At 47.5% G+C, this 27,419-nt stretch overlaps 1 protein-coding gene across 1 annotated transcript; it reads left to right on the plus strand.

The window, feature by feature from the left end:
* Positions 1-598: 598 nt before the first annotated feature.
* Positions 599-25,587, plus strand: LOC118237135 (coiled-coil domain-containing protein 60-like). Its single transcript, XM_035435595.1, is given in 14 exon segments — positions 599-1,184; positions 5,661-5,735; positions 6,209-6,261; positions 14,048-14,212; positions 14,782-14,922; positions 17,123-17,183; positions 17,185-17,228; positions 19,256-19,346; positions 19,801-20,023; positions 21,926-22,010; positions 22,682-22,825; positions 23,201-23,344; positions 23,550-23,739; positions 24,214-25,587. Coding segments are annotated over 14 exon segments (1,806 nt in total). The 5' UTR covers positions 599-911; the 3' UTR covers positions 24,331-25,587.
* Positions 25,588-27,419: the final 1,832 nt, after the last annotated feature.

Genomic DNA, 27,419 nt, shown 5'->3' on the forward strand with positions numbered 1-27,419 from the left:
TTTGTGCCACTGCTTCAAGGTATTAATGAACCAGACCCGCCCCAACAAATCCTAGAGGAATCTAATAAACCCCTGCCACTGTACAGTATGTAATGAGAAACTATCAAATAAAAGTCTGCTTAATGACTGGCCAGGGGGGAAAATAAACACTTGCCTTGGAAAGATAAAAATGGACCTAATAATGTTTTCCACAACAGACAAGCATGCATTTTGAACAGTTGCTCACAATAAATGCCTAGCTACGTGCCTCTGACTGTTTTCATCCAGTGAAAGAACCAGATATACAGAGGACTCGCATAGAGGAAATATATATGTTGTTATGAATAATAACAATAATAATTTTATTATTATTATTATTTAATTAATTTATAATAAATAAATAAATAAATAAATAAATGTAGGTCAGAAACAAATAGAAGTTCTGCAATAATGCAGAGAGAAAAAAACGAAACGCACCCCCCATTCTCAAGAATCATTTGCCAAATAAATTTGAAAGAATAGTTCATTTGAAATGGTAAATGGTAAATGGACACTCATTTGAAGAACAAAACAGTACTAAATTACACAACGCTGACACCAGCAGTTGTAACCAGTGAACAGTTCTAAGGTGCATACCAAGTCTCCGCATTGCTTTACAGAAGTCCCTGCTCTCGGTAACTAAGGAAAACAAAACGTGGGACGTGGTGCGCGCATAGTGTCACGTCTACAGCCGCGCGCAGTCTGAAATGGTGAGTTTAAAGGCTCATCGTGTATCTTAATTAATAAAAGTGAAAGAATCCGCATATTTTTTGTGGTGGGAGTCCTCGTGTTTTTTTCCCCCAAGCTGCCCTAATTAGAACAGCCGCATAGCGTAGCATTTTGAGTGAGTGAGTGTTCACTGCTGGGTGCGAGAGTTTGTCACAAGGGGAGATATGCCTGTTCACCAGAACAAAACTTTAGACCCGAGCCACTTCGTTGTTATAAAGCCCCTCGCGGTTCGCCCACCGGTGGGACTGAAACTGCAAGACTGGAGCAGTGGCAAGCATGGCGTCAGCGAACCAAGCCGGGAACAAGTGTTCCGGGGGAACTATCACCGGAGACAGCAGCTTAGTCAACAAGCCTGCAGGAGGCCTTATGGGGAGACCGGGGAGCCCCTGTACGCGGAGAGCGTGAAGGCGTTCGGTTCTTTGAAACGGGTTGATGAGGTGAGTAGCCTGTTCTTCCGTGAATCTGTTGTAACGAACTCGATTGCTCTTGCCCTCGGCGGGTATTTCCGTGATAGTTGGTCTTTAGTGGGCACCTAAGATCCCACAGAGAGAAGTTTGCTGCCTCTTCCCACCATTTTTGAAGAATTTCTTATGGCTTCAGATATATTAAACTTTTCTTGTTAGCGTTCTGGTATCGGTGGCCTACCTGTATTATTTTAATAGGAATAACAATGTTTAAGATATATGCAACAGCGTTTAATACAGTGCATTTTTGTGACGTTTTTAAACTAATATCTAACCACTGAAATGCACATTAAATAGTTGTTGTTTTTACAAACTTGTCAGGTAAATACATGACTACTCCTATGACAAATGCAACACACGATTAAAAAAACAGAAGTAGAACAAACAAAAGCAAGAACCAGGCTGAAGTGGCATGTATTTTGCTTGTCTCTTTCACACACACCACCACACTTTTATGAACTGCATGTTAATATACATTTCTTTGCTTGTACTGTATATTTTACAAGTTTAATACCTCCGGCTTTAATCTTCTCAGCTACTTCAATACTTTGCTCTGATAGATTTTCCATTAACTACTGACAGCAGGGGGCCAACCGAAGGAGGGTGGGCCCCCTCTATATCTGGGTTCCTTTAAAGATTTCTTCCCACAGGGCAGTTTTTTTCATGTGACTGTTTTAGTTTTTCCCCCCACACACTGGGGAGTTTTTAGCATTCTTTTTTGCTGGAGTTCTTTCCCCTCTTTTTTGGTAGGGTTCAGGTTCAGACATGGCCAATGTTCCTATTTCATGTTTTTCTCTAAAGCATCATTGTGGCACTGTCTCTGCAAAAGCATTACAGTATGCACACAAAATGGTGAATTGAATAACATCTTGAATGGAATGTTTCCGTCCAGTGTTCAAAATTCTAATTGCATTATGCTCTGAGCTCGTGGGGGAAGAAATATGTATGTCCATGTTGAATGCATGTTCTCAAAGCCATCAAAAATATTTTGGGAGTAGAAAAAATATGAATCTTGTCAATAACATACCTGTTGCAGAACTTGGGGGGGGGGGGGGGGGGGGGGGGGGGGGGGGGGGGGGGGGGCTTTTTTGTCCCTTTTCATGAGTTCTCTTATGACACCAATAAAATCACAGGGCAAAAGGACAGCAGGGTTTGCACCCAGGTGGGCTGTTTTTATTGGGACAGTATTTTGAGCGCCAGTCCATTTTCGCTCTTGCTGCGTCTTTGTTTTCAGATCTTCACCTGAGGTCAGAGTCAGACCTTTCCTCAGAACTTCAAAAAAAAAAGCCAGGCGGTTTTGTATAGTTACCACAGTGGGTGTAGTTCGGTGTAGAAGTACTTTGACTGGCGATCAACAGCGTAGTCCAGTAAACATCAACAACAACAGCAGCAAAAAAATAGACAGGGTAGAAATAAAAGTGGTAAAATCGATCGTTTTGAATTGGAGGCTCTCTGTTGAAGCAACAGCAGGTAATAAAACACAAGGGTGTTTGCTTTTCAGATGTTCCAAATGTACGTGTGCACTACCACGCCTGAGTAGCTTTGGTTTTTCGCAGTGCTGCAGAAATAGTCTATGATTGTTTATTGGACAGAAAGAATCCACACTGTGTATGTGTGTTTCCATTTATTCACTGTGTATGAAAGTGTATATCCAAGAATCGAACAATTGAAATCTTTGATGTTCCTTTTTTTTTTTGTTTTAAACAATTCTTTTTCCTCTTGTTTTTTTAAAAAGTCTTTTTCCTCCAAAGTAATTTTTCTATAATTTGAAATGCTGATTGACAGTTCAGAAGAGGACAAACTCAGACAGTGCTCTGCTGTGCCAATTCTGCAATTCACCAAGCTGCACAGTCACCGCATTGGAGAAGTACAATACAGCACATGCGCAATTGGTGCTGAGAAACTGCAGGCCCCTCACCGACCAGAGGGGTCGCTGTTGAGCGATGAGGGAATACTCCCTTTTCTGGCCAATAATGCAAGGACCTGTGGCACTTTCACACTTGCTGCTGTCATGAACCTGCGGTGCTACCAGCCACAGTTGATGTTGTCATGGTAAGAGTTTGAATCTGGCTGGCGGGGCACCTCATTTCTGGGTGTTTCACGGCACGGCAAAGGGTCTTTGGCGCTTCCGAAAGTCTCTGGTGGGCCAGGGTTAACTTAGTAAATAATGAATCTTAATCAATTGTTTTCCCCTTGTTTTCACTTGAGCGCTAGCAAATTTAGAGCCAAAGGTTTCTTTCTTTGCAGGAAAAACCCTGCGTTACACTGACACTGAGGACACGCTACTGACTGTCCCTGGGTGACATTCTTTAAGCATGTGACCAATTTGCAGACGTGACCTATTTCGTTTGAAATGAATTGAATTGATAAAATAAGTAGACTAGAAACCTGCCTTCTAGCAATTTTTAAAATACTATTCTGAAAGTCTGTGTGTGTGTGTGTTTTATTAAAAGATTTGAAAATATATTATATTCATTCTTTTCATTTCTGTTGCAATATCATTTGATAATAACATAGGCACTGAATCAATGGTATTCTCCCGAGAGAAAGAGGGTATTGTCCCTCTCTCACCTCTCCTCCCGTTGGCTCTGAATCCTGTAACTTCAGATCTGGCGGTCTCTTGAGCGCGACTCGTGTTTCTGTGAACTCGGATGCCCTCCCGAGGAGAGCTGTTTTTCTGGACGCGATGCGGTGTGCGCAAGGGCGTCCATTTTGTGGCGAGCTGTCAGTCTTCTGTTCTTCGGGGGCCTCTCCTGCGGTCAGGCGAGATCAGATCAGCTCCTGAATTATTGCTAGATTTGCTTTTAATGGACATGGTCTTTGACACTGAGCAGATCAGGGACTTGAAGCATGTCTCAAATCATGTTTGTGCCCTCGACACAGTATCAGTTATTATTTCTGCCCCCCCACGCCCCCCCCCCCCCTACTGATTTGAAGACGGAATGTTTGAGGAACGAAGCGGTACACATTTGCTTTGAAAATTTGCTGAAACACCGGCATCTAGGATTCTGTCTGAGCTCTCCACAGCGAAAATCAGGACAAAGTTATTCTGAAAAACGGTATGCTTGAGATGCTGCACTGTGCTGCAAAGTGGAGGACCAGAGCTTGTATCCTGTGGCAGTGCTGAATCTGTTTACAGGCTATCCCTGCACATATCATAATCATTTGAGCCCACGTGAGTGAGTCAGGCCAGATGTAATTACCTCAGAAATCAGTCGCAGTGTGAATTGTGTATGAGAATATGTCTGCATTGGGATTGACGGTGCTGTGCGTGGAATTTTTGCATTACAAGCTGTAGCCGATATATTTGCAGTGCACCATGGGAGATGTGGTGTCAAATGGTTGGTTTATTTCTGAGAACGTTGAATTTATCATCGTTATTGTAGTTGTAAAAAGGCTTTTACAGGCATCTTACCGTAAGCATGCAGGCACTAACCGTAATATCAGTGAAATATGGTGTTTTTTTTTGCACCCTTGTGAATATTTGGGCCCTGGAATGTATGACATGGCAGGCTAACTGCAGCTCCCTCTCTTTATTGGATAATTCATTATAGGATGAGAGTGAAGAAGGTTTTATGTCTTGTAGGACATTGCCGTAATGCCAGTGAGTGAGATGTTTTCCTTGAATTGCTCATGCAAAGCTGTAAATGCATACTAACCAGTGCAGTGCTTCGACGGAAACGCTTTTGAAGTTTGGCGGTAAGGGCTTGCAGTAACGTCTGTGGCAAGACCGCGCGCGGTGCCCGTTTCCCCCCTCCGAACCGATGCGGCTGCAAAAAATAAATGTAACAAATCCGCAGAGGATGATATCAATATTTGAATAAGACTGAGCCGCGCGGATAGCAACCAGGAGGATTAAAAAAATAAATGAAAAAAAAAAAAAGCGCTCTATAACGTTGTTTTGAGTAGACGCCGCGGTTCGGGGCGAAATCTGTGTACCCGCTGAGGCGAGGCGAGGCGATGATGTCTGGGCTTAACGCGGGGAGATTTACTGCAAATGAGATCGTCCATCTTGCCGAGGTACGAGGGAGACGCCGGGGCGCGCCAAGACGGATCGGGGGGAGCCGCCCCTGCGCCGTACGTCCGCCTGGAAAATGAAGGGGGCCCCGTCAGCGCCCCGAAACCTTCGCCCCGCGCCCCAAAACTTTCGCCCCGCGCCCCAACCCTCAGCTCCGGCTGGCTTATCCTGCGCTCCGGCCGAAGGGCCTCAACCCCCCCCCCCCCCCCCCCCCCCAGTGCCACTACATCAGGAGCAGTGCCTACGTGTCTGTGCAGACAGGCCACCATTTTGTTGTGTTGTTGGGGAAAGTTTTTTGGGTTTCCATCAAGCAATAACAACAAAACAAAAAAAAGAACAGTAAAAAATGTTGTTGCAAGTGTGTAGGCCTAAGTTTAATGCTTTCCTAAACAAAAACAGAACTTGTTTTAAAAGTGTAACTTTTATTTTAGAAAACTCGGAATGGGTGGTCGGCATCAGATCGAGCCATCAGCACAGCCATCCTAAAACCAACTGGGCGAAGCATGGTAATGTTGCTTTCTGCTAACCATTTCTCACCACCCACCGTCTTGATGTCTGTTTATTGTGTGATGTACCATGTTTAGTGTTTTGATTATATGTGCATGCCGGGAAGACTGTTATAGAAATGGAATCTACTCCAATTTATTGCACATGTATAATAAATATATTTCACAGAAATATATTAATGTAGAAATGTAAAAAAAAAATAATCTGAAATTAGTAATAATTTGTACATTAAGTATTTGTTGTTGCAGTATTTTGAGACTATATATATACTACATATTTGCAGTACATTCATTTTCCTTAAGAGGAAACGGGTCAGATTGGCAACAGTTTTGACCAGTATCCCATTGCAGTAATAAATGGGTCTGACTGTGTGTCAGGGCTCGTGTGGCTGCCTGTGTGTGATTCAGAAGAGAAAATGGCCGCCTGCTCTTGCGTGCTCCCTGCTCAGTGCTTGTCTCTTAACCTCCCGCAGTCTCCAGCGAGGGAAGATTCAAGCACCCTGAAGAACCATCTGGGCCACGTCAGGTAAGAGCGTGCATCACGAACGTTGAAGTGAAGCACTGATGTGGGGGAGAAACGGCCTTTGAATATTAACAGAGAGGAGGAGGCGCATTAGCAAACCAATCTGGCGTACTTGTTCCTCACTGTGTAACTGCAGCTATTTTTTTTGCCTGGTTCAAGCTTATCATTCGATTGGCCCAGCGATAATGGTATTTAAAGCTACTGTGAACAAGCTTGTGGTCAATTTTCCAATGGATAACCCCCCCCTGATTAAGTTAAGATAGATCAGGCAAGGAAGCATCAACCTGGAACATCTTAAGTTTTCTGTCCCCCACGGAAAGCACCAAAGCCTCACTTCCTTTTGATCTGTAGTCAACCAGGTGAGCTGTGCGGTCATTGTGTTTGGCAGTCTGAGCATGAAGAATGAACAGCTGATGCGGGTTGGCTGATGTAGGGAGAACCCTGTGGACTGCCTCCCCCCCCCCCCCTTCCTTAAACCACCCCCGCTCTGAGGAACTGAATCTCTTTACCAGGGCTCCAGACCAGACCACTAGGCCCTTTACTGCACCTAGAATAAGTGCCTTATGCCTTGTGTACACTACACAACATGCAAAATCCTAACAACGGAGAACATTTAATGACTGTCTCTCATAAAAAAATCACTGGTATTTACATCGTAGGAACACACACAGACATACGTAGTCACAGGGTCATGGGGGGGGGGGGGGGTCACACACATACACGAGCCATGCCTAAAGACTTGTGATGCACTCAAACGGGTTCGATATTCTCTCAGACTCACTTAAGACTCTATCAGGAGAGCTGTGATTCAGTCTCTGACCGCTTCACATTAAATGACCGTTAAATGCCGTTAATGACCCCATTAAATGACCGCAATTAAATGGCGGGTGCACCCAGCGGTCACGCAAAGACCGGGGATTTTCTTACGCCTTTCTTAAGGTCTTGAAAGCGGGAAAATCTTGACCAAAAAAAACCCTGGCGTGTACGCTAGGCCTTAGCAGGACGGGTCGCCCGGCAGCCCTGAGAGGAGGGCGCACGCTTTGAATGCAAACCCCGTTTTGTGTATCCCGCGCGCGGTGCCGCTTGTAAAAGACGGGCGAGATCGGCGCGGGAGTTTTTATCGCGCACCTGCTGTGTGTTCCTCGTAGTCAGGAGAGCGTTTACGACGCGATCATAAATAGAGCGAGCGAAGCCAGAGAGAGTGTTTGGCAAAGGGGCTTCTTTATGGTGCCGTTTACTGTCGGCTTCTTCATACAGACACTTGCGACACGTTCAGAGACTGGAGAGTAGCTTTCAGCGTTCACAATGCACAGGTGCGGCGTTTTGACTGTTTACTTGAGTCGGAGGGCAAATCTAAAGCTTTCTTCTCATTTGGATGCGGACGACGAGAGAGCGGCTCTCACCTTCGTTATTGTCCGGTTCCATCTGCGCCATTTCAAAACCGCGTCTGTAATTGTGTCTGTAAATCTGACGAAACGGACCCACCGGAGGGGAGCGTTGAGCCGGTCCGACGCGCAAGACGCGATTTCATAACCTCGTTCATCATGCAAGGTGGACGGTTATGAAGACGTTTATCTGACGTTTCTCTGAAGGGGCGCAACGCATTATCGTATCGTGAGTTCAAGAAGGGCCTTTTGTTGCCCGTTTAATGGCGGTGTTAAATCATTGGCCGCGGAGGCTCCGGGCGCATATTCTGCCGTTCTTGCGGCGAAGTGCGCCCAGAGGAATTATTTCTCGTTCTGGGCGAAATATTTACAGCGGCAGATCGGCCGTGGTGGACTAAAGCAGGAAGCCCCGGTATCCTCAGTGCTACCTGAGCGAGTGGGAATTTCGCCCAATTGTCTGTTTAATATGAGGGACGGCAGCCCTAATTTCTCACAGCGTTTCTGAATGCAGAAAACACTTTAGGAATATTTATGTGGAGGCTTGCATAGAAATATGACGAGAGATGATGATATTTTGATGGAATAAGGCCTTGGATCTGTTGAAGCTTATGAGTTAGGCGTTTGCTCGTCCAGAACATTGTGAGTGTTTGAGAATTGACTGCTGTGTACTGAGGCCGTAATTCGCTTGTTTGTTCTTTAAAAATTAATGGCCAGCACTCACGCGGTTTCAAAAAGAATCGCTGGTTTATTTAACATTTATGCAGTGATTGTTGAAATATGAATACGTTGAAAGCATTTTGCCAATCTTTCCCTCATTGACCTAACCATATTGCATATTCATGCTGTGTTTTGCTTTTTGAAAATGCTAGAAGTTACGAGTGTTGGAATTTCTGAACAAAAATGATGGTGTTGAAGATGAAGATAACAAACCACAGAGTCAGGAGTACAGCTTTTGGTGTTTTAATGAAACATCCGATTGGGAAGAGGTGCAAGTACGGTCTTCGGAAAGTCCAATACACGAGTTTATATAGTTTTCTGAGACACACAACTGCAGTTCCAGCCTAGGAGAGCCATTCAGTCGCCATATACAAACTAATTCCATTTGTGGCCAATTATATTTTAGCGCCAGGAGTCCGTACCAAGGCTGACCTTGTGAGCATCTTCCAGCTTAACCATATTTGGAGTCCTTTGTTCCCTTCGTGCTTTTGATTTATACTGCCCTTGGGTTCTGTCTCTTGCTTACAACATAGGGTGAAACAGCGTACAATAGGCTAGACATTCAACACTTGAATTATTACGAATTATTATATTTATCCAATTATTATAAGGTTAGTATGACATTTTTAAATATACAAAGCCTTCTGTATGCAATTATAAGTCAGCTTTTCAACCATGACCGTTTACAGGGTACAAGCAGGGACACCCTTAAGTGCTGTCTTTTCCGCACCAAGCTCAGGCCTGTGGCCTTGCCACTGATAATAACCTGCAGTATTTAACACTGAAATGCTAAGGCAGAGCAGCTCAGATACTGAGCGTGCTCCCTGCGATTGGCTTGACATTCGGTGGGCGGGACCGGTCGGGGAGGGAGGGAGTTGTGGAACTTTGCGGGCAGAGCCAGCCAATCACTTGTCAGGCTCTTTGCCCACTCCTGGTTTGGGCCTGGAGGGGGGGGGGGTCGTAATTCCCAGTTTAGATTCCCAGTTCCGAAATCCCGGGGTCAGCTCAGGCAAAGAGTCACTGTTAATGCGCTGAATGCTACACGGGAGTTGTTTATCTTTTGTACGCGGCTTTACTCAAACATTTTCTTTCCTCCCCCGCTGCTTAAAGCCAGCCAAGTGTCTCGTGGGACCGCTGCATTTATACATTAGTTCCACTGAATCTGCGACTCTTTGTTTTCACCATACATTTCAGTGCAACTCGGGTGTTTGCGCGCTGGGAACAAATCGGGGATTTTGAATAATTCTTCAAAGAAAGCTCAGCGACGTCGAGCGGCCTTGTAACCTCCTTTTGATTATTGGGTTTATCTGTCTCTGGTAGGCCTCGTCCTCGTGGCGCTTCAGAATTGTTCTTTCACCCGAAACGCTGTCCCAGAGAAGCAAGGGAAGAGACAGAAGGTCCCCGCTTTTGTTTTTGTACTGAATGGGCCCGTACGCCAGATTTACAGTTTTATTAAGAGGCGATGTCAAGAAAGACTAAAAGTCGTGCTGACACAGGGCGGCCTTCGTATACGAAGAAGCCTCCTTTGGATATGAATAATTCAGAAGGCAGGCCGACATTTGTGACTAAGCACCCCACTCCAAAGAGCTGTGGAGTACGGCAGCGGCATTTTATGTACGTAAGGTCTTTCTGTTTCTCTGCAATACATTGTTGTGTAAATGTACTCTATATGGCCTAAAGTATGTGGACACCGGACATCCAATAGCTCATCCAAAATTATGCACATTAATATGGAGTTGCTATAACAACCTCCACTATTCAGGAAAGGCTTTATACTAGATGTTGGAGCATTGCTGTGGGGATTTGCTTCCATTCTGCCGGTACATTAGTGAGGTCCAACTCTGATTGGGTGATTAGGCCTGGCAGTTATTTTTCCAGTTGATCCCAAAGGTGTTGGATGGGGTTGAGGTCAGGGCTCTGTACAGGCCAGTCAAGTTCTTCCACGCCGATCTCGACAAAACCATTTTTATATGGACCTCGCTGTGTGCCATGGGGCTTTGCCATTGCCATTGCCATTGTCATGCTGAAACAGGAAAGGGCCTTCCCCAAACTGTTGTACGAGATGTTGATGGAAGCTGATAGAAGGTGAACACCTGACACGGAGACTGTTGCTACACAACCCAAAGATTCCGCTGGCCCTGTCGCTGCACTTACCAGCAACCAAAACATGCCTTTTGTTGCTTGGAGACGAGCAGCCAATTGGGGCCAGGGCCGTTTAGCAAATGTCCTTCGCTGACCCACGGGGGAGGAAACCAGCCTCTTATTTCGCCTCTCTGCGTGAATATTCCCCTGGTATGAAATGACAACAATCTCGACATCTCGTGCCACATGTGGACAGGTGGTATTCTCAGGGCTTTGTTAATTGCTTCATATTGGCCTGGATCCCACCCATTAACCTCTTCCTACCCTGGCGGGGGGGGGGGTTGAGGGTTCAGATTGTGGAACCAATGGCATTGGTTAAAGGTCTCATTGGATATTGCACAGAGTTTTGTCAGTGCTGGTGCTGGTCAATTTTACTGGCGGATCTGATAAAAATCACACACCCTCTCTACTTTTAATAAGGTGCGTGTAATCTAATTTGGGTGCTGCTGGAGTAGTTTTCTCCCGATACTCCAGCTTCCTCCCACAGTCCAAAGACATGCGTTAGTTCTGTAAGTCGCACTGGATAAGAGCACCTGCTAACTGCCTGCAATGTAAACTTGGCTAATTGGAGACTAAATCGCCTGTAGGTAAGAGCGTGAGGTTAGATAATGGATGAATGGATGTATGAAGTTCCAAATGTGCTGTGATCATACACATCTTGAAATTGTCAGATCACTTTTTTTTATACATTGAATTGTACACTTCACATTTTATACCTCAGCCTGGAAAAGGAGTCTATTGCCGATGGGTTTTTTTTCGTGGCGGCACCAGAGATTGGATTTGGCTGTGTTGATCAAACTGCCCAGCTCTCGCCAACTCTCCGAATAAAGGAGAATCCCAACAGCACTTGGGCTCAAACACAGCAGATCAAATTATGACTCTGGAAATAGAAGGCTGGTGCTCTCGAAAGTGAGCAAACCAGCAGAGAAATAATACATTCATGATTAATGCACTTAATTTTTGGCTAGACATCTGTTGGAAATATTGTCATCTTGGCCCGTGTTATAAGTGACAATTAATGATTCAAATAGCAAGGGAGTTGACACGCTGGTGATTGTTTTTTTTCTTCCCTTCTTTGCTAATGAAACATCTACTTCAAAGAAATTACTGAAAAAAGAACACTTGCACAAGGGAAAAATAAAGGACCCATTATCTGCAATGAAGCATAATTTCCACACTTCTTAACATTTTGTGATTGACCACTCCATTTTAAATGATCAGTATTTATTTATTTATTTATTTATATCCTTTGGACTCACTCAACTGGTCTTTGTGTGTGAAACGCACCAAAGCCTAGAGCCACGTCTATATGTCACATCTATATATTTAATACATTTCTCTTTTGTCACCCCCGCTGGTTTTGACACTGATATACGGTGCTGTACAGTCACTGATCTATGTTAGACTGTAAGCGAATCGGCCAACCCTTTTGTCCACCGCCTTGCGTATATAAACATGTAGTGCATATTTCTGCTCATAGCCCAGTGATTGCTGATATACTGTAAGAATCAAATAGGAATGGAAACGTGTCGTAACAAATAGGAAAAAATAACATTTCCTTTTATATTTTTTGAGCAGTGGTAAGCACATTTTTTTTTACTGGTTTATGAAAATGTTTATTTGAACTTTTAAGCTATTTCAAATGAAATATTTGACCCTGGTCTGTTTTGTACTGCGTGTGTGTGTGTGTGTGTGTGTGTGTGTCTACGTGCATGTATTCGTGCACGCATGTTGCGTATTTGCGAGTGTGAATTTGTTTTCAAATGCTATCGTTCCCTATTGTCTTTTGTGTGAGTTTTTCCATTGTATTTCAGATACAATGGAGACAATGGGTCCAGGCTGGTTTTTGGATTTTACATGTCTATGTACTGGGATAGAGTGATGTTGCATTGTGCAAGCATCAGACTGGCTGGTTTTTGGATTTTACATGTCTATGTACTGGGATAGAGTGATGTTGCGTTGTGCAAGCATCAGACTAGCTGTCATAATTATGAGCACTGTGAATAATAATAATACACATACAAAACAGCCTTATTTTGAAGTCCTTATCAGCACTGAGATTTGCTACTCTGGGCACTTTGCATGCAATATTTGGAGGACATTTAAATTGCTGTGGTGTACTCTTTGGGCAGCTGCTTGTAATTGGCAGTTAACTGCTATTTACCCTTCGTGCAAAGACTGTTTAATGGAAAATAATTTCTCCTCTTGTTGGAGTTACCCGTTATTAAGTTCATACCGGACCTCAGGCAATGTCAAATATAAATGACCACAAACCCACAAGACCTTTGTTCCTCCCCAAACAGATTTTAAGTTCAGCACTCAAAGGGGCACACAATTTAATTTTCGATATCCAGTTTCTCCCGTGGTTGGACAACCCCCTTCATCCGCGATAATGTTCAGCGACTGGAGAATTTCCTTTACGGAAGCCAAGGTACAGGATGAAGCCTTTTTAACGGAATGGTCTAAAACCTTCCGGAACCTTCCGTGAGTGGTTGTTTCTTGCGCGATACAGGCGACGGGCCTGCTGAGAAAAGTCCCAGAGAAAAGTCGGAGGGGGGGGGGGGCGGGGGGGGGCGGGGGGGAGGGGGGTCTGGCACGGTTGTTTAAGCTGCTCTGGACACAGCTGTAGCCTGTCTCGCTCCTCTTACCCCAGTTTGCTTGGATATGCCCCCCTCGTTCGTGAGTGCCACTTTTGTCTGCTTGTCGGCTTTTTGCGACGCACCTCGCGGCCTTGCTCTGCGGCCCCGCCCCCCCTTCCCCCCCCCGCCCCCCCCCCCACTCGTGTGATTCGTCTCCAGCTATCGCTCATCCCGCCAATCATGGTCAGCCTCCCAGGGGAGACGCACAGTCACATATGGCAGCCCCTGGGGACTCCTTCCTTACCAACCGAATTGGAATGTTAAAGGGGGACAAACGACTCCGAAAGTGAAATGATTGCAGAGGTGTGTGGGTGTGTGTGTGTGTGTGTGTGTGTGGGTGCGTGTGCGTGTGTGTGCGCGCGCACGCGTGCGTGTCGCTAATTTACACCGGGGTGTAGATATAACCGAATTTGCATACCGTCTGAAAACAAGCAAACGAGATTTGCGAGGGCGGGCGGTGAGCTGCGGCTAAATCGCTGTAATGAAGCGATTACTCTGCCGGTGTCAGACATTCCTCAGCTTCTCATTAAAATTCTTATTTTGGGGGAGGTGATATCGTTTCTGCCCCGCCGCCGTTGGGGCTCACACAGAGAGACCCGCGCCGTTCGGAGGGACGGCTCATTCCGCCAAAGCCGCCATTTATGGGGATAATTGTGGTTTTTTTTTTTTGACACTGAAGCATGCGGTGCTCATTTGTATTTATCCCATACACACACACACACACACACACCATACGCACACACGCACCATACGCGGTGGCGTTTGACATGGATCCCGCCCAGCTCTCCCTAGCAACGTGAGAACGGACGGAGAAACGTAGCCTTTTCACGTTGCGTATTGTTTTCAGATCTCCCTTGGTTCAGGCTTTCACGACTGTACTTTTAATTGATGTGTTCCAATCCTCAGGAGACTTATGTCAGCTGTCCGGCAGGGCAGGGGGTACTTCCAGCTCCTGCAGAAGGAGGAGCGAGAGTTGCAGGAGGCGCAAACGATGGAGCGGAGGAGGAGGGAGGAGAAACAGCGCACTGAGTGTCAGCCCCCCTGCTACGACTCGGACAGCGACACAGAGAGGTGCAGATCTAGCATTCTAGATCTACGTCTGCGTCTATATCTATGTAGATCTGCCTGGATCAGATTACATTTAATTACATTGAACTGGCTCCTGCTCCTTTCAAGAGAAACTTAAAATGTAAGATTATATTTTTATTTAAATGGTTCGACCCTTGGGACACCTAAAAAATTCATGCAGATTACTGACAATTTTCAGTTTTCCAATATTTAGAACAAAATTCTTTCATGTTTTTCATAGATTTTACATTTTGGATACTTGATTTATTGAACAAACTCTGGGTTCAGCAGTTTTTCAACTTTTAATGGCACATAAAAAGTCTTTCAGAAGCATTTTTAAATCAAGTATGATCAAGTATATCTGTGGATATCTAGGATATTTATCTTCCCTTTCTATTTTTAATGAGGGCGTATAGAGCCCTACCCTTGGAACTGCGTCCTCTTCCTTTGTTCAGACCGGGGATATGAATGTCACGAGAGGATGTTATGAATTATAGAAGCGTGGCCCCTTTTGTCCGATGAACTTATTGTGAAGAGTCTCTTTTCTTTTCATCGGCCTTCCTCTCCGAAAGTCCCCTCAGGACGGCCTTCTCCGCAGGCGGCAGGCGGCCAATCGGGGGGGGAAGCGGGAGAAGAAAGAAGCTTCCGGCGGGGCGACCTTTCACCCCGCTGCACCACTCGCTGAGCTCCCCCCAGCTCGGCGCGGTGGCACTGTGAGTTTCCCGCCACGCGCTCGGTTAGCCTGCTTTTTTTTGCGGCGTCTGACGCTAGCCTAGCGTTACCCTTACGGCTGGGTCGGCCTCACCTTTCGCAAGATAAAAGGCTCGTCTGAAAAGGCGTTCATGAATGCGTTCGCGGTACGTTTTTTTAATAAGGCGACCTTTCTGCTTCCTGGCTTAAAGGTAGAACTGCTCAGAAGCATGAAAACACCTCTTTGTGTCGTCCTGTTTTCTGGCATTTTGAAACCGGCAAACCACTCAGCACGATTGGCCCTTCTCTCTCCCTGTAGGACATTTTCCATTCCACCGGTCTAATGGGAAGTTTTGCACCTGCCTTGACAGGTGCTACAACTGATGTGAAGAAACCCCCCCCCCACCCCCCACCCACCCACCATGAAAGATGAAAACCCCCCCGAATGAAACATTGTAGGTTGATTTTGCGAGCTGTCCGAAACTCAGCCGTGACGGTGACAGACTGATCGAGTGGTTCGCCCCTCTCACGGCCTGCTGGGCTGGCCTGTTAAAAATACATCTTAAATGTTTAATCTGAAAATTATTTTTCCCCCCTCCTCCCAATATGTCAACCTTGTCAGCCAATGTAGCTCAGCGTGAGCCCCACATCTGCTACGGCAAACTGCTTGTGCCTTTTTCTGCGCTGTTCCCCAGTCACAGAAAACTGACTTATTCCTTAATTCTGCATGTTCAACACAACATTTTTATGGATTTGTGGATGCAAATAAGTCGGGGGAACAGGATTTGCTTATAGGCTGGAGGCCAGCCGGATCCAGTTGCATATTGCACAGGTTTTTTATTTATTTCGTATTATTGTGTCAGTCTCCCGGCTAATTATAGGCACTTATCTTCAGCACTGCCTACTGCAGGAGCCCTGTGTTAGCCTGTTGTTTTAGCCTCGGTGAGACCTTCCCCACAAACTCATTTCGCACGCATCGGGGCAGAGCTAGCGTGGCGTGGGCATCTATGGTCCATTATTCAGAGCCTCCCCACCCCCGACACTCAAATTATCGTCAGACGCGACCGAGAGGCGGGGAAAATGACAGCGATTTCAGAGAAGGTCGTTATCCGCGTCCTGATGGATCTTAATCGGAGAGACTTTGCCGGGCTTGTCTGGCCGCCTCGCCGGTGAATGTTCGTTTTTTGATGGGAAAAGCTGTCCCGTCCGCGACTGACTGGTTGCTTTTCGAACCGTGGGGGTTTTGCTAAAAACTGGGAAGGCGTGGAGGGGAAATGGAGGAAAGAACACAGTGGCTGTCATCCCCAGACGCTGCGTGTCCGTGTCCGTATCGAATTCCCTTTCCCGCCGTCGCTGGTTTTTTCCCCCCCGTCTATAATTTTTCTGTCAGAAACCGCGATGCCAAGTCATAATGTATGTGAAAAACATCTCATCCAGTCCTGTGAGCTCGAGAAGTGCTGCAGTTACCCTTGTCGGCCACTTGGCGGAGTGGTACGATACTTTCTGTTCAGCTCGCACTTTTTATGAGTGACCAGACTTGACCGTGAATTTGCCGACGGTCACAGGGTCGGGCGGTGTGCTTTCTTCCTGCTTATTTATCTACGCCTTTTCATTTGTATTCCGCCGCCTCCCGGTCCCCAGCACCCATTATTTCGCCCCTGTCTTATCGTTTGTGTTCAAACGCGGTGTGACTAATGTTGCCTGCCAGAGCCGACAATCAGCGAAGATGGCCCCTTCCACTCGAAAACGAGCCTCTGACAAGTAAACCATCAAGCCTGCGAAAGAAAACAAAACAAAAAAAAAAAAGCACCTTTGTCGGCCTGTCAGAGTAATTGTTCAGAACGCCCCGACCTCCCACGTTTTCAAACAGGCCTTCAGTGTAATTGCTTACCCTTTCATTTTTAAGTTTTTTTTTTTTTTTTTTTTTGTTATTTTATTTAGTTTTTTTTTTTGTCAGAGAGTGTATCGATTTTATTCAGCTGAATCACTGTGGATGAAATAAAAGCCTTCTGGCTAACTGGCTGTGGGGAGGGATTGAGATGTGTGCTGAGGACATGGGGAGCGGTTGGTGTGCGATGACTGAGGACCGTGCGTGTGTGTGCGTGTGCGTGTGTGTGTGTGTGCGTGCGTGTACGCGTGTGTGCGTGTGTGTGCGTGTGCATGCGTGTGCGTGCGTGTGTGTGCATGCCTGCATGCGTGTGCGTGTGCGTGTGTGTGTTTCAGGGAGCCCCTGTTCCGGCAGCTCTGCTGCCTCAACTGGCTGCTGGAGGCGGTGACCTTGAACCCCCCCCGGGAGGACGGGCCCCGTGTCCTCGTGCTGGGACGTGACGTAAGTCAGAGGTCACGGGTGGGGTGGGGTGGGGGTTGTCACGTTTGAGAAGGCGTGGCCCCGCCGATGGGGGCGAGCCGGTTCGGGTCCCAGCCCTCGAGGGTCTGAATCGCGGACCTGGGTAACGTGTTGAGTCCCCGAGCTCAAAGCCTCGCCGATGTTGGCGGACCTGAGTAATGTGTTCAGTTGGCGGGCCTGGGTTAATTGCCTGACCTTTTCACCCCCCCCCCCCCCCCCCCCCCCCTACAGTGGGGTTTCGCCCAGGGAACACTGGACTGCTAACGAGCCTCATTTCCAGCAAAGCAAAGAGAGTTTGGGGTGGGGGGGGCGGGCGGGGAGGGGGGGGGGGTGATTCCGTCCCCTCGCCCAGCAGACCTCAGCTTCAGAAGGCAGAGGTGGCAGGCCTGCCACTGTAGCACTCTTTAGCACATTTGAGCCCGTTGACCGCCAGAAGACACCCTCCCTCCCTCCCTCTCTCTCTCTCTCTCTCTCTCAACCCCTTTCTCCCTCCCGACAATTTCCTACCTCCCTCCCTTCCTCTCAACCCCTTCAGCCACTTCCCTGATTCCATAATCAGCCTCCAGCCCTCCCCATAATCACGTCTATTCTTCGCCCACAATGCACTGCAGCGCAGTCGCTCTGCGGGGATGTGCACTAAAAATGCGTTCTTGCTGGAGAAGTTCGCTCGTCGACCGAGCGTCGGTGACCCGGGGGCGTGATCCCGGGGAGCCGCGGGGCGCGCTTGTTTTTGTTTTCGCCTTTATAATCGGGCCTCCGGTTCGGACCCGGGAGACGAGGGGAGGGGAGGTAACTGCGTAATAAAGCGCTTTAATTGATCGATTAAGCACTGAGTAACAGCCGGAAACCCGGCAGACCCTGCGGCCCTCCAGGACCGCGATTATAGACCCCTGCTAGAAGTGCAATTAAATTAGTGGAGGGCTAGTTTGCTGTACAGGTGGCAGAGAGGTATAAACACAGGGGAAAACAATGGCGAGCAGTCCGTATTGCATGTGAAATACTTGCAGACCTACGTACTTAAATAAATAGAGCTCACAGTCTTTTCACATACCGAATACTGAATTTCTCATTTGAATGTGTTTGTGGAGTGCTTACATTGTTTGGAGAAAGTGTCTTCGGGTCGGGTATTAACAGCTGCCTTGTGACTCAATGCCGTATTCACACGAGGATATGAATTTTGAAAAATATGTGACCATTAAAATAATTTAGGGAGACCGTATAATGTCAAGTGCAACATAAAAATTCACGAAAGCCTTTGAACTCCAGTCAGCACCCACGCAGTACATAACAAAGAAAACTGGTGTGAGCGCTCAGTTTTGGTTCTCCTGCTCAAACATTCGCGACGTAATTGATGATACAAATGGGCCCGTTTCGTGCTGTTGCCATGCCAACCTGCCGTCCGCTCCCCGGATAATGCGAAACGGACCTTCTGCTGCACAAAAACAAAAAAAGAAGTTTTTTCATGGTGCACTTAGAGGGGCAGGTCAAGTGAGAAGACTGGGGGAATGGATGGGCTCGTAACGTCCGTAAGCACAGAAACCTTCCAGAAAATTACAGCTAATCTGAACTCAAAGGGAGGGGCGGGCGGGCAGGACTGCAGGCGGAGAGAGAATGTTCCGGAGAGCTTTTTTTTTTTTTTTTTTTTCTTTTTTGCGCCACAGGCCCTCAGGCCTACACTCGGCCCAGAATCCAATTTTCTGTAGTCCTGCCCTTTATGGGGAAATGATACAGGCCAGTGTTCTGGAAGATATTATCCAGAAGAGTAAAACTTTTATCGCAGCCTTACAGTTCAGGGTTACGGAGGTGGCAGTCGCAGGTTTTTTTTTTGGGAGGGGGCTGAGGGGTGGGGGGGTTCGGTCGCTCTGAGTTACTGTTTCGATATTGTTTGGAGTTTGGACACCGCCTCCTGGGCTGGACGGTGCTTCGGGAACATCAGGGAGGCTCTTAAGATGTCACTTAGCCGCCGCTGAGTCATTATTCTTTTTTCCCCCCGTTTTTTATTTACCAAGGGACCCAGGCAGGAGCAGAGTGACCGTAAAGGCACTGAATAAAGAAAAGGCCGTCGAGATGAGATGGGACCAGTTTATTTCACAGCCTAAGGTATTTCTCTCTCCTCTTTTTTTTTTTTCCTGCACACCTTCCTCTCCTCCATCGCACCCCCTGTATTCTTTCCCTGTTTTCGCAGCTTTTATGGAGTAAATTTATGGCCGAGGAGGCGTGCTTAAACTTTAAAGCCCACGCCATGTTAATTTAGCGTCCCGCTTCCCCGTGTGCCCGAGTGCACTCGGAGAGGAGATCGGTCCAGCGCACGCTGGCCAATAGTGTCCCTCGGAAAGGTCACATGACTGCGGCTGTAGAGGATATGGTGGAACGCTGTCCCCTAAAGGGGTGTTCTCTTAGAATTATAGGCTGCAGGTCCCTTCTGTCCCCCAGCATCCTTCCCTGGATCAGCGTACATTATTCTGACGTTACTCATACCCTTGCCTGTCATGTGAGAACCTTACGCGCCGGTCCAGGGTGAGCGATGGGTCTATGTGTGTGTGTCTCCCCACAGCCCAGGAGGGCCCCTTCCAGGGGCCGCTGTTCCTTTTCGGGGCGCCCCCTCCGCAGGGTCTCCGTGTTCAGCCTGGCGTCCTCCTCGGCCACCACCCCCACCCTGCGCAGCCTGTCCTCCCTGGCGCTGGGTCCCGACGAAGCTCCGCCCCCGGGCGGGGCAGCGGCCAGCGAGGAGAGCTCCCTGCAGGGCCCAGGGGGGAACAAATCGGCGGTGCCCGAGCGTGAGTGCGCTAACTTCGCCTGTCTGTCCTCCCTGTCTCCGTACCGTCACACCATACCTGCCTTCTGTTCGCTTTGCTTTGTTCAGTTATATCGGACCTCATCCAGGTAGCAGCAAACAAGCAGCCTGTTAAAAACCCGCTGTACGCACTGCTGCTGGCCTGCGAACACCGGCGGTGTGCAAGCCAGCCTACCGGTAGATCAGGAAAAACGTATAGTGAACAGACCAGCCACTAGGGGTCGCCAAAACATTTGAAAGCCAACTGGAGCCATTTGGAAAGAGAGTTTCTATCTAGCAGAGAAACCGCCCGGCTGCTCTGCAGCGTGTGTCGAGCTCCGCGCCCAGGCGCTGTTCCAGACAGCCGAGGGCAGAACGAGTCCCATCTCTCATCCCACCCGTCGGAGTCCACGTCAGCGGACGGAAACATCAGCGTGCAAGGCACCAAGCGGGTTGCCATGGGGACCACCCAACTGCTGACTTCATTACGTACAGCAGGGCTGTGCTAACACTAGCCTTGGCTGCCCCTTTAAATATTCATTATAAATAAGTAAATAAATGAGTAAGTAAATTTAAAAAAACATAAATGAAGGAACCCAAAGCTCACAGCTCCATGGTTTCTGTTCTGTTAGTCTGTGTTTTGGCGTTGGACGCTGCAGTACACGACGCTGTATGAGGGCTTATCTGCGCTAATGGACAGCGAAGGGCCACTGGCGAGCCGAACAGACACACGGCACATTCAGAGAGACGCTCGGTCGGCATGCAGGCTGAGGATAATTAGTTATCCCGCCCGTTTAAATAAGCGCATTTCCTCGCGTCGCTGAAAGATCGAAGGGGTTGTTTGGCTTCCTCCGTTATTTCAGTCATCGTCGGTTATTTTACTTTTAAATGCAAGGAGCCCCCTGGAATCAAAAGAGCTTATTCAAGCCCAGTGGTTTAAGCAATTAATTGGTGTAGCCGCTAATCTCCGGAGTTATTCATGAAATCCGAGAATTGGGAACCAGGGGTAATTTTTTTTTTTTTTCCATTGAAGTTGTATTGTTCACACGCACACACACACACACACACGCGCCCGCGCGCGCACACACTCACTCTAATGTAAAAGGGAAGGAAAGACCTTTTGATTAAAAGACAGCGAAAAGCAAAGCGGCTCTTCGTCAGCTTGCTTTATTTCCATCCTGGATGAAATAATGAGATTTATCCTCAACTGAATATTCACTTTTTATAGATATGTAATCCTGGGCCTTGAAGTATGAGCGCTTTGAACCATTTGACGTACGGTATATTTCACATGAAATAGTCCAAAGACATGCTGATCGTTATGTGGTATTCTGCATTATGCACAGAATGTGTGGAAACATTCTGACCATTCTGATTTCATTTTATTTATGAATGCCACTACAATATTGCATATAGTGATTTAACAAGTTTATCTCGTTTAAACATTGTTCATTATTAAAACACTTTTTACATGATTATTCATATGTTTATTATTAACGCCTCTGATTTATAAGTATTAAATTACCTTGGGATCCTCCTCAAATAAAACGTATCTGAAAAGGTGATCTGTTAAATGCAAGTATTACATTTAAGGGGAGATCAAAGTGTGGTGTGCAGAATGTTACTTCCTGAATGCTGGCAGTCATGTTTTTCAGAAACCGACCAGCAGGGGGACCCATTGTGTTATTTATTTATAAAGGAAGATTCTGGATTCAAGATGCAAATGTTTTGCCTCCTCAATAATCTACAATTATGCAAAAACATTGAAAGAATTCCTTTTAAGAACAATGGGCAAACTGACATGGGAATAAAAATAGTATGTAAGTGTGAATCGGATTGTTGGCTTTTCTCCTCTAAAGAAAAGTATATAAAATGTGTGGTGAATTCAGTCATGGCTTTGTTGCAGATGGGCAGAAATTGGACACACTTTTTCAGGGTGCTGCCAACGAGTTTCCTGGGCCAAAACAACACGGGGACGATTTGTTTGACAGGTAACCATAACCTAGAGGATTTCCTGTGTTGTTGCCTTTTTTGGTGGATCTATAGAAACATCCAGATTACTCACCTTTAGAGTTTACAACAACTTTTAAAGTCTGTCTACTGCAAAGCTCTCAGCCATTGGTCTGTTTGCTGTTATTTCGCCCGGGGGACTGTTGCCGCGGCGTCGTTTCAGGTTGAGTGCAGGGCCGCAGGTGTTCTGAAGGTCATTGCTGCCCACAGGTGCTGCAGTTTTCTGAAGAGCATGCAGGTGCCTCTCGGTCTCCTTCTAATCTTCTCCACTCTCCCGCTGCCACCTGGTCCACCAATCGCACGCCGCGGTTAGGGTGGAAGTTTGGAGAAAAAGGATGGAAGAACCGCTCGTGAAAACAAATTGACGAAGGAGGGATGTCAGAACCAAGGCCGCGATGAAGATCAGAAATGAGGGGGAGTTAACCTGTTCTCACCTTCTTGTTCTCTCTTTTTCTTTTGTAATCTCTATCTCTCTCTGTCTTTCTTTCTCGTTCTCTCGCTCTGTCTCTCTCTCTCCCCTCTACTCTCTCTCTTTTCTCTCTCTCCTCTCTCTCTTGTCCTCGCTCCCTCTCTCTCTGCCTTTCCCTCTCATTTTCTCTCTCTCTTTCTCTCTCTCTTTTCTCTTTTTCTCGCTCCCTCTCTCTCTCTGCAGCAGTTCCCCTCAGAGGCAGCTCTCAGCCGTCAGCCAGTTTGTGAAAAGCAAGTCCTCCATGTTGGAGGAGGCGAGGGCCTCCTTCCAGGAGCGCGCCCAGGAGCTGACCTTGAGCCTCAACAGCAGTTTGGACAGCAGAGCCCGGTGAGAGGTCGGGAGGTCGGGAGGTCAAGAGGTCACCGCCCCCTGATGTCATTACAGCATGTTCAGCAGAATACATTTCCATAAAACAGGGGTTTGGCTAATAGCATGAGTGCATGTTGATGCAATTTTTATATTGAGGTTATGAGTGCAGGGATGGGACCGTGTCTGAACTTTGGGTGTGGTTGCAGCCCGACCCCACATCAGGGACAATAGGGCAGAAGGTTTTGAGTTAAAGATGGAACAGCAGTGGAGATGGGGAGGTTTTCTCTTCCAAAATTCAGTCAGGACAAAGTCGCAGCTGAACCTGATACATGTGCACGCCCTCCCTCCCTCCCTCCCCACCCCACCCCCCCCTTCCTCCTCGTGTCTCCGTAGAAACCGCTGGGAGAGCGGCGTCCTGACGTTCCGGTCGCTCTGCCGCGGGGGGATGTCTACGCCCAGGTCCCGCCCCATTACCATGACGTCGGGGAGCAGAGGCGTCCCAGAGGCCGTCTCCAGGCCGTGTGAGGACGGGGTGTGGTGCGTGGCAGGGTTTCAGTGAACACTGGGCGGGGTTCATCACGCCGAACTGCACTACAACGTCATCGGTTCACGTTAGAACGAGAGGTTCTCTGTAGAAGAGTGGAGGGATCGTTCGGTCTGACGAGCGTGGAACTGTAGGATGGCCGGCGTTTGTTTCCGGAGGGACTGATGTGTGCGGGCGCGCCCCTGTCCCCCCTTGCAGGCTGACCCGGCTCATCGCTGGCCTGCCCGAGACGGCGCTCCGGGACCGCAGGGTGGGCCGGATCCTGGAGAAGCTGAGGCGCTTCGCCGATGGGCGGAGCCTGAGGATCCGCCCCCCGGCCTTCCTCAAGGTGCTGGGGGGCCTGCAGCCGTGGGAGCTGTGCTCTCCTGATCTGTGCGTGGCCATCGAGGTAGGAACCCTACGCCCCGCCCACAAAACACCCTCACAGGCAATCACAGCGCCCCACTTCAAAACACCCCCACACCCAATCACAGCACCCCGACCCAGAACACCCCCACACCTGGTCACAGCACCCAAATCCAGAACACCCCACACCCATTCACAGTGCCCCAGTTCAAAACACCCCCACAACCAATCGCAGCGCCCCAGTTCAAAACACCCCCACACCCAATCACAGTGCCCCATCCCAGAACACCCCCACACCCAATAACAGCACCCCAGTTCAAAACACCCCCACAACCAATCACAGCGCCCCAGTTCAAAACACCCCCACACCCAATAACAGCACCCCAACCCAGAACATGGATTGTGCGTGGTGGGGGGGACGCAGGATGGATATTGGAGAGGTGGGGGGGGGACAGAATGGGTTTTGGAGAGGGGTGCAGAGTGGATCGCTGGGAGGGCCCTCCCGTTTCTGTTCCAGATCGTTCGGGAGCACGTGGTGCAGATGGCCGAAGAGGAGTACGACCTCTGGCTCCGATCCCGAGTCACCCTGCCCGATCCGGCCTGGAGTGACCCGTCCGGGGAGGGAGCGAGGTGACCCGCTCACAGGAGGGGGGGGGAGTGACCCGTCCGGGGAGAGAGCGAGGTGACCCGCTCACAGGAGGGGGGGAGGGCCATCCAGGGAGGGTGCAAGATGTCCTGGGGGGGGGGGGGGGGGGGGGTGTTTGGTCTTTACTCAGGGAGCTCTTTTCAGATCTGTGTAGTTATTACTGTGTTAGTCTTCCACCCTCAAAATGTGATGTTTTTGCTTGTTTAGAGCTTAGAGAGTATTAAAAACCAAATCCTTCATTTCACCCTCATACATACTTTTATTACCCCTGAGTTAGACAGCCACTGAAAGCTGAATTAATGTCCAAGAAAACTATATACGCTCATGACTAAGCATAAAGTAGGTTTTCTCTCTGATTGTCCTATCATATTACAATACAAATTGTAGTTAATTGTGATAATATTATGTTAATATTACTTATACATTATAAATTGGCCTCTCTGTCATATTGGTGATACCCCATTTTTGTGTTCCTGAGAGTAACACCGATGTTCTCCACTACTGTTCATCACTCTGGGTAAGAACATCTGTCAAACGACTGTAATGTAAATGCAAACACCTTTATTCACATCCCATTTTCTTACTACGAAGCCAAAAAAAGTTTAACTGCATATAAAAGGGGGATGTTCTTATCAGGGTGAGGGATATGCCTGTTTATAAGTTTGCTTGTTTATACGAGTTTGTGCCCAGTGTTTGACCGAACACTCCCAGGCCTCATTCCCACCACATCAGATTAAATTCACATTCTCATATTTTAGAAGGAAATAAAATGCCTGACCCAGTAATCTCAGAATGGAAAATAAAGATAAATTATTATTAGTTTTTTTTTGGCACTGATCAAATCTTCTTAGGAGAGTGATATTCTTAGATGTTAGATTCATCACTGACAGGATTCTCTGGGAAATGAAAACATTTTTTGGCTCGTGGGTTTCAAAGATGATAAAACCATAAATAACTCGCCTTTCAGTTCCAACGGTAAGATCAGAGATAATATGTATTTTGGGGTGTGTGTGCATGTGTGCCAACATTAATCTCAGGAAAATAAATTATTTGTAGAATTTTATTTATTATTTTTTTTGCTTTGCAGTTGAGTTTGTTCACTGTGCAGGATGATGTCACACCGTTTGTACCGTGTGTCGATTGTAGAATACCCCAAATGTGTAAAATGGCTACTGTCATTTATGGGAATGGAATTTAAAAATAAAATAATGGACGAACACACAAACATCTATGAAGAGTTTGTTGGCTTCACTCCCCACCCCCGCTGCCACAGGGAGGTCTGCTTCTGTAGCTGTAGCAGTGCAGAGAGTAGTAAGACAGAAGGTCAAAGGTCACATGCCCAATGAACAAAACAGTGGGGGGGGGGGGGTCAGAGTACACACACACAAGAACGCTTCACCGTCTGAGTCTAAAGTCAGCCGATAAGTCAAAACGCTGAGCTATGTTTTCTTTTCTTTCACGTTCCCGTGAGACGATACCGTGTCTCCTCTGGATGTCTTGCAGCCGACATGTTGATTTGGCCCGATTTGAGCTGCTTGCACTTCACACAGTTGTGGTCTGACCACAAAGTTGCTTGTGTGCTTTATGTTGCCTGCTGCTTGTGCCAAGTTCTCACGACGGGTTAGGGTTAGTTTTAACTCGTTAACTGGTAGACCAAGAAGAAATCCACGGGAAAAAATTCTGTGTTTGGTCGAGTTAAATGTTAAGGGTTGCCGTAGTGGAATTGTTTTGACTGTGTTAAGTTTACATAATGGGTCTTGAGGGCTTTTTTTATTTTTGAAAAAAGCACTGAGCAGAGAAATTTGTTGATTTTGTTCAGGTTTGTTTGACGGGTCTTGGCTGAGGGTTTGTTTTAAGCGGCCGAGGACAGAATCTGTTGTTTGTGTAAAGTCACTTGAATGGATCTTGAGGGTTCGCTTTGAGTGCTGGAGCGGTCTGGGAGACAACCGGGCCATGCTGGGACTTAGAGGGACGAAGGCTCCCTCTGAACTGGCGACAGAGTGGAGCTCCGCGCGCCCTTGATCCTTCCGTGATATCAGTAAGCGCGGCCTCCCGCGGAAAATTCAATATTTACTCTTCAATTATCGGGAAAGTGGCCGCTCCATTCCTGCAAACTTATGCAAGTTGTGTGCTTGGCACAGTTTGCATCTGTTTCCCTTTTCCGCGCGTGGAAAAAATCAAAAATCGCTGTGGAGGATCGATGGAAAATTAGTTTATGAAATGGTGTTGGGCCCGGTGCCAGCTGTGGCCGGTATAAGGAGCATAAGGGTATGGGTGGGTTCAATCGGTTAGGGGTCTGGGTTTCATCACTATCTAGCGCCCCCACCCCCTTCTGGTGAGTGGGGAGCAGTGGACTGAATGTTAAAACCGCATATGAAAGGTCTTCCTCCTACTCCTTACTGTGTGAGCGTGGCTGTGGTCTGCAGTGTGAAAAGAAGCAACGTGTTTCAGAGTAGAACCGCAGTTGTCTATGCTCTCCCAAATTGGCAATGGGGTTTACACATGAACTCGCCTACGGTTGCGGACCATTGTACATTCCAAATTAGGGTGGAAATTGGACGGGTCAGCCCTGTGTCGGGTGCCAAATTTAAACAAGAAACAAAGGTGTTAATCATCATTAATTCCATTGTCTGTTGAGATTATGGTTGTGTACGTGGTCACATCATCAGGGAGTAAATAAACATTAACCTTGTGTTTTTCATTCATTGTTATGTTTATAAATATATCGATTGGTGAGCTTGTTATTCAGCAGCAGCCAAAACGATTGTGTAAAAAAACGCATCGTACTTGGCCAACGGAACTGGATCAGCCCAAATAAAACGTAAATGAGTGGAGGAGCTTGGCGCGAGCGAGAGTCTCGGTTTCCCTCCAAAGACGCTGCCGGGCTTTTATTACGGCACTAAAAACCCGTATTTTTCCCGTTCGCCCCGCGCTCCTCTCCCGCAGCGTTCCCGGCCCGTGTGTGTGTGTGTGTCCCTGAAGTGACAGGCGGCTCCGCGGCACGGCCTGGCTCAGGCTGCTGATCTCGCACGAGCAATCTGCTTTTTTTCCCCCCCTGTTATCAGACCCCGGGGCCC

This window comes from Anguilla anguilla, chromosome 10, assembly GCF_013347855.1.
Source record: "Anguilla anguilla isolate fAngAng1 chromosome 10, fAngAng1.pri, whole genome shotgun sequence".
NCBI classification, from domain to species: Eukaryota; Metazoa; Chordata; class Actinopteri; order Anguilliformes; family Anguillidae; genus Anguilla; species Anguilla anguilla.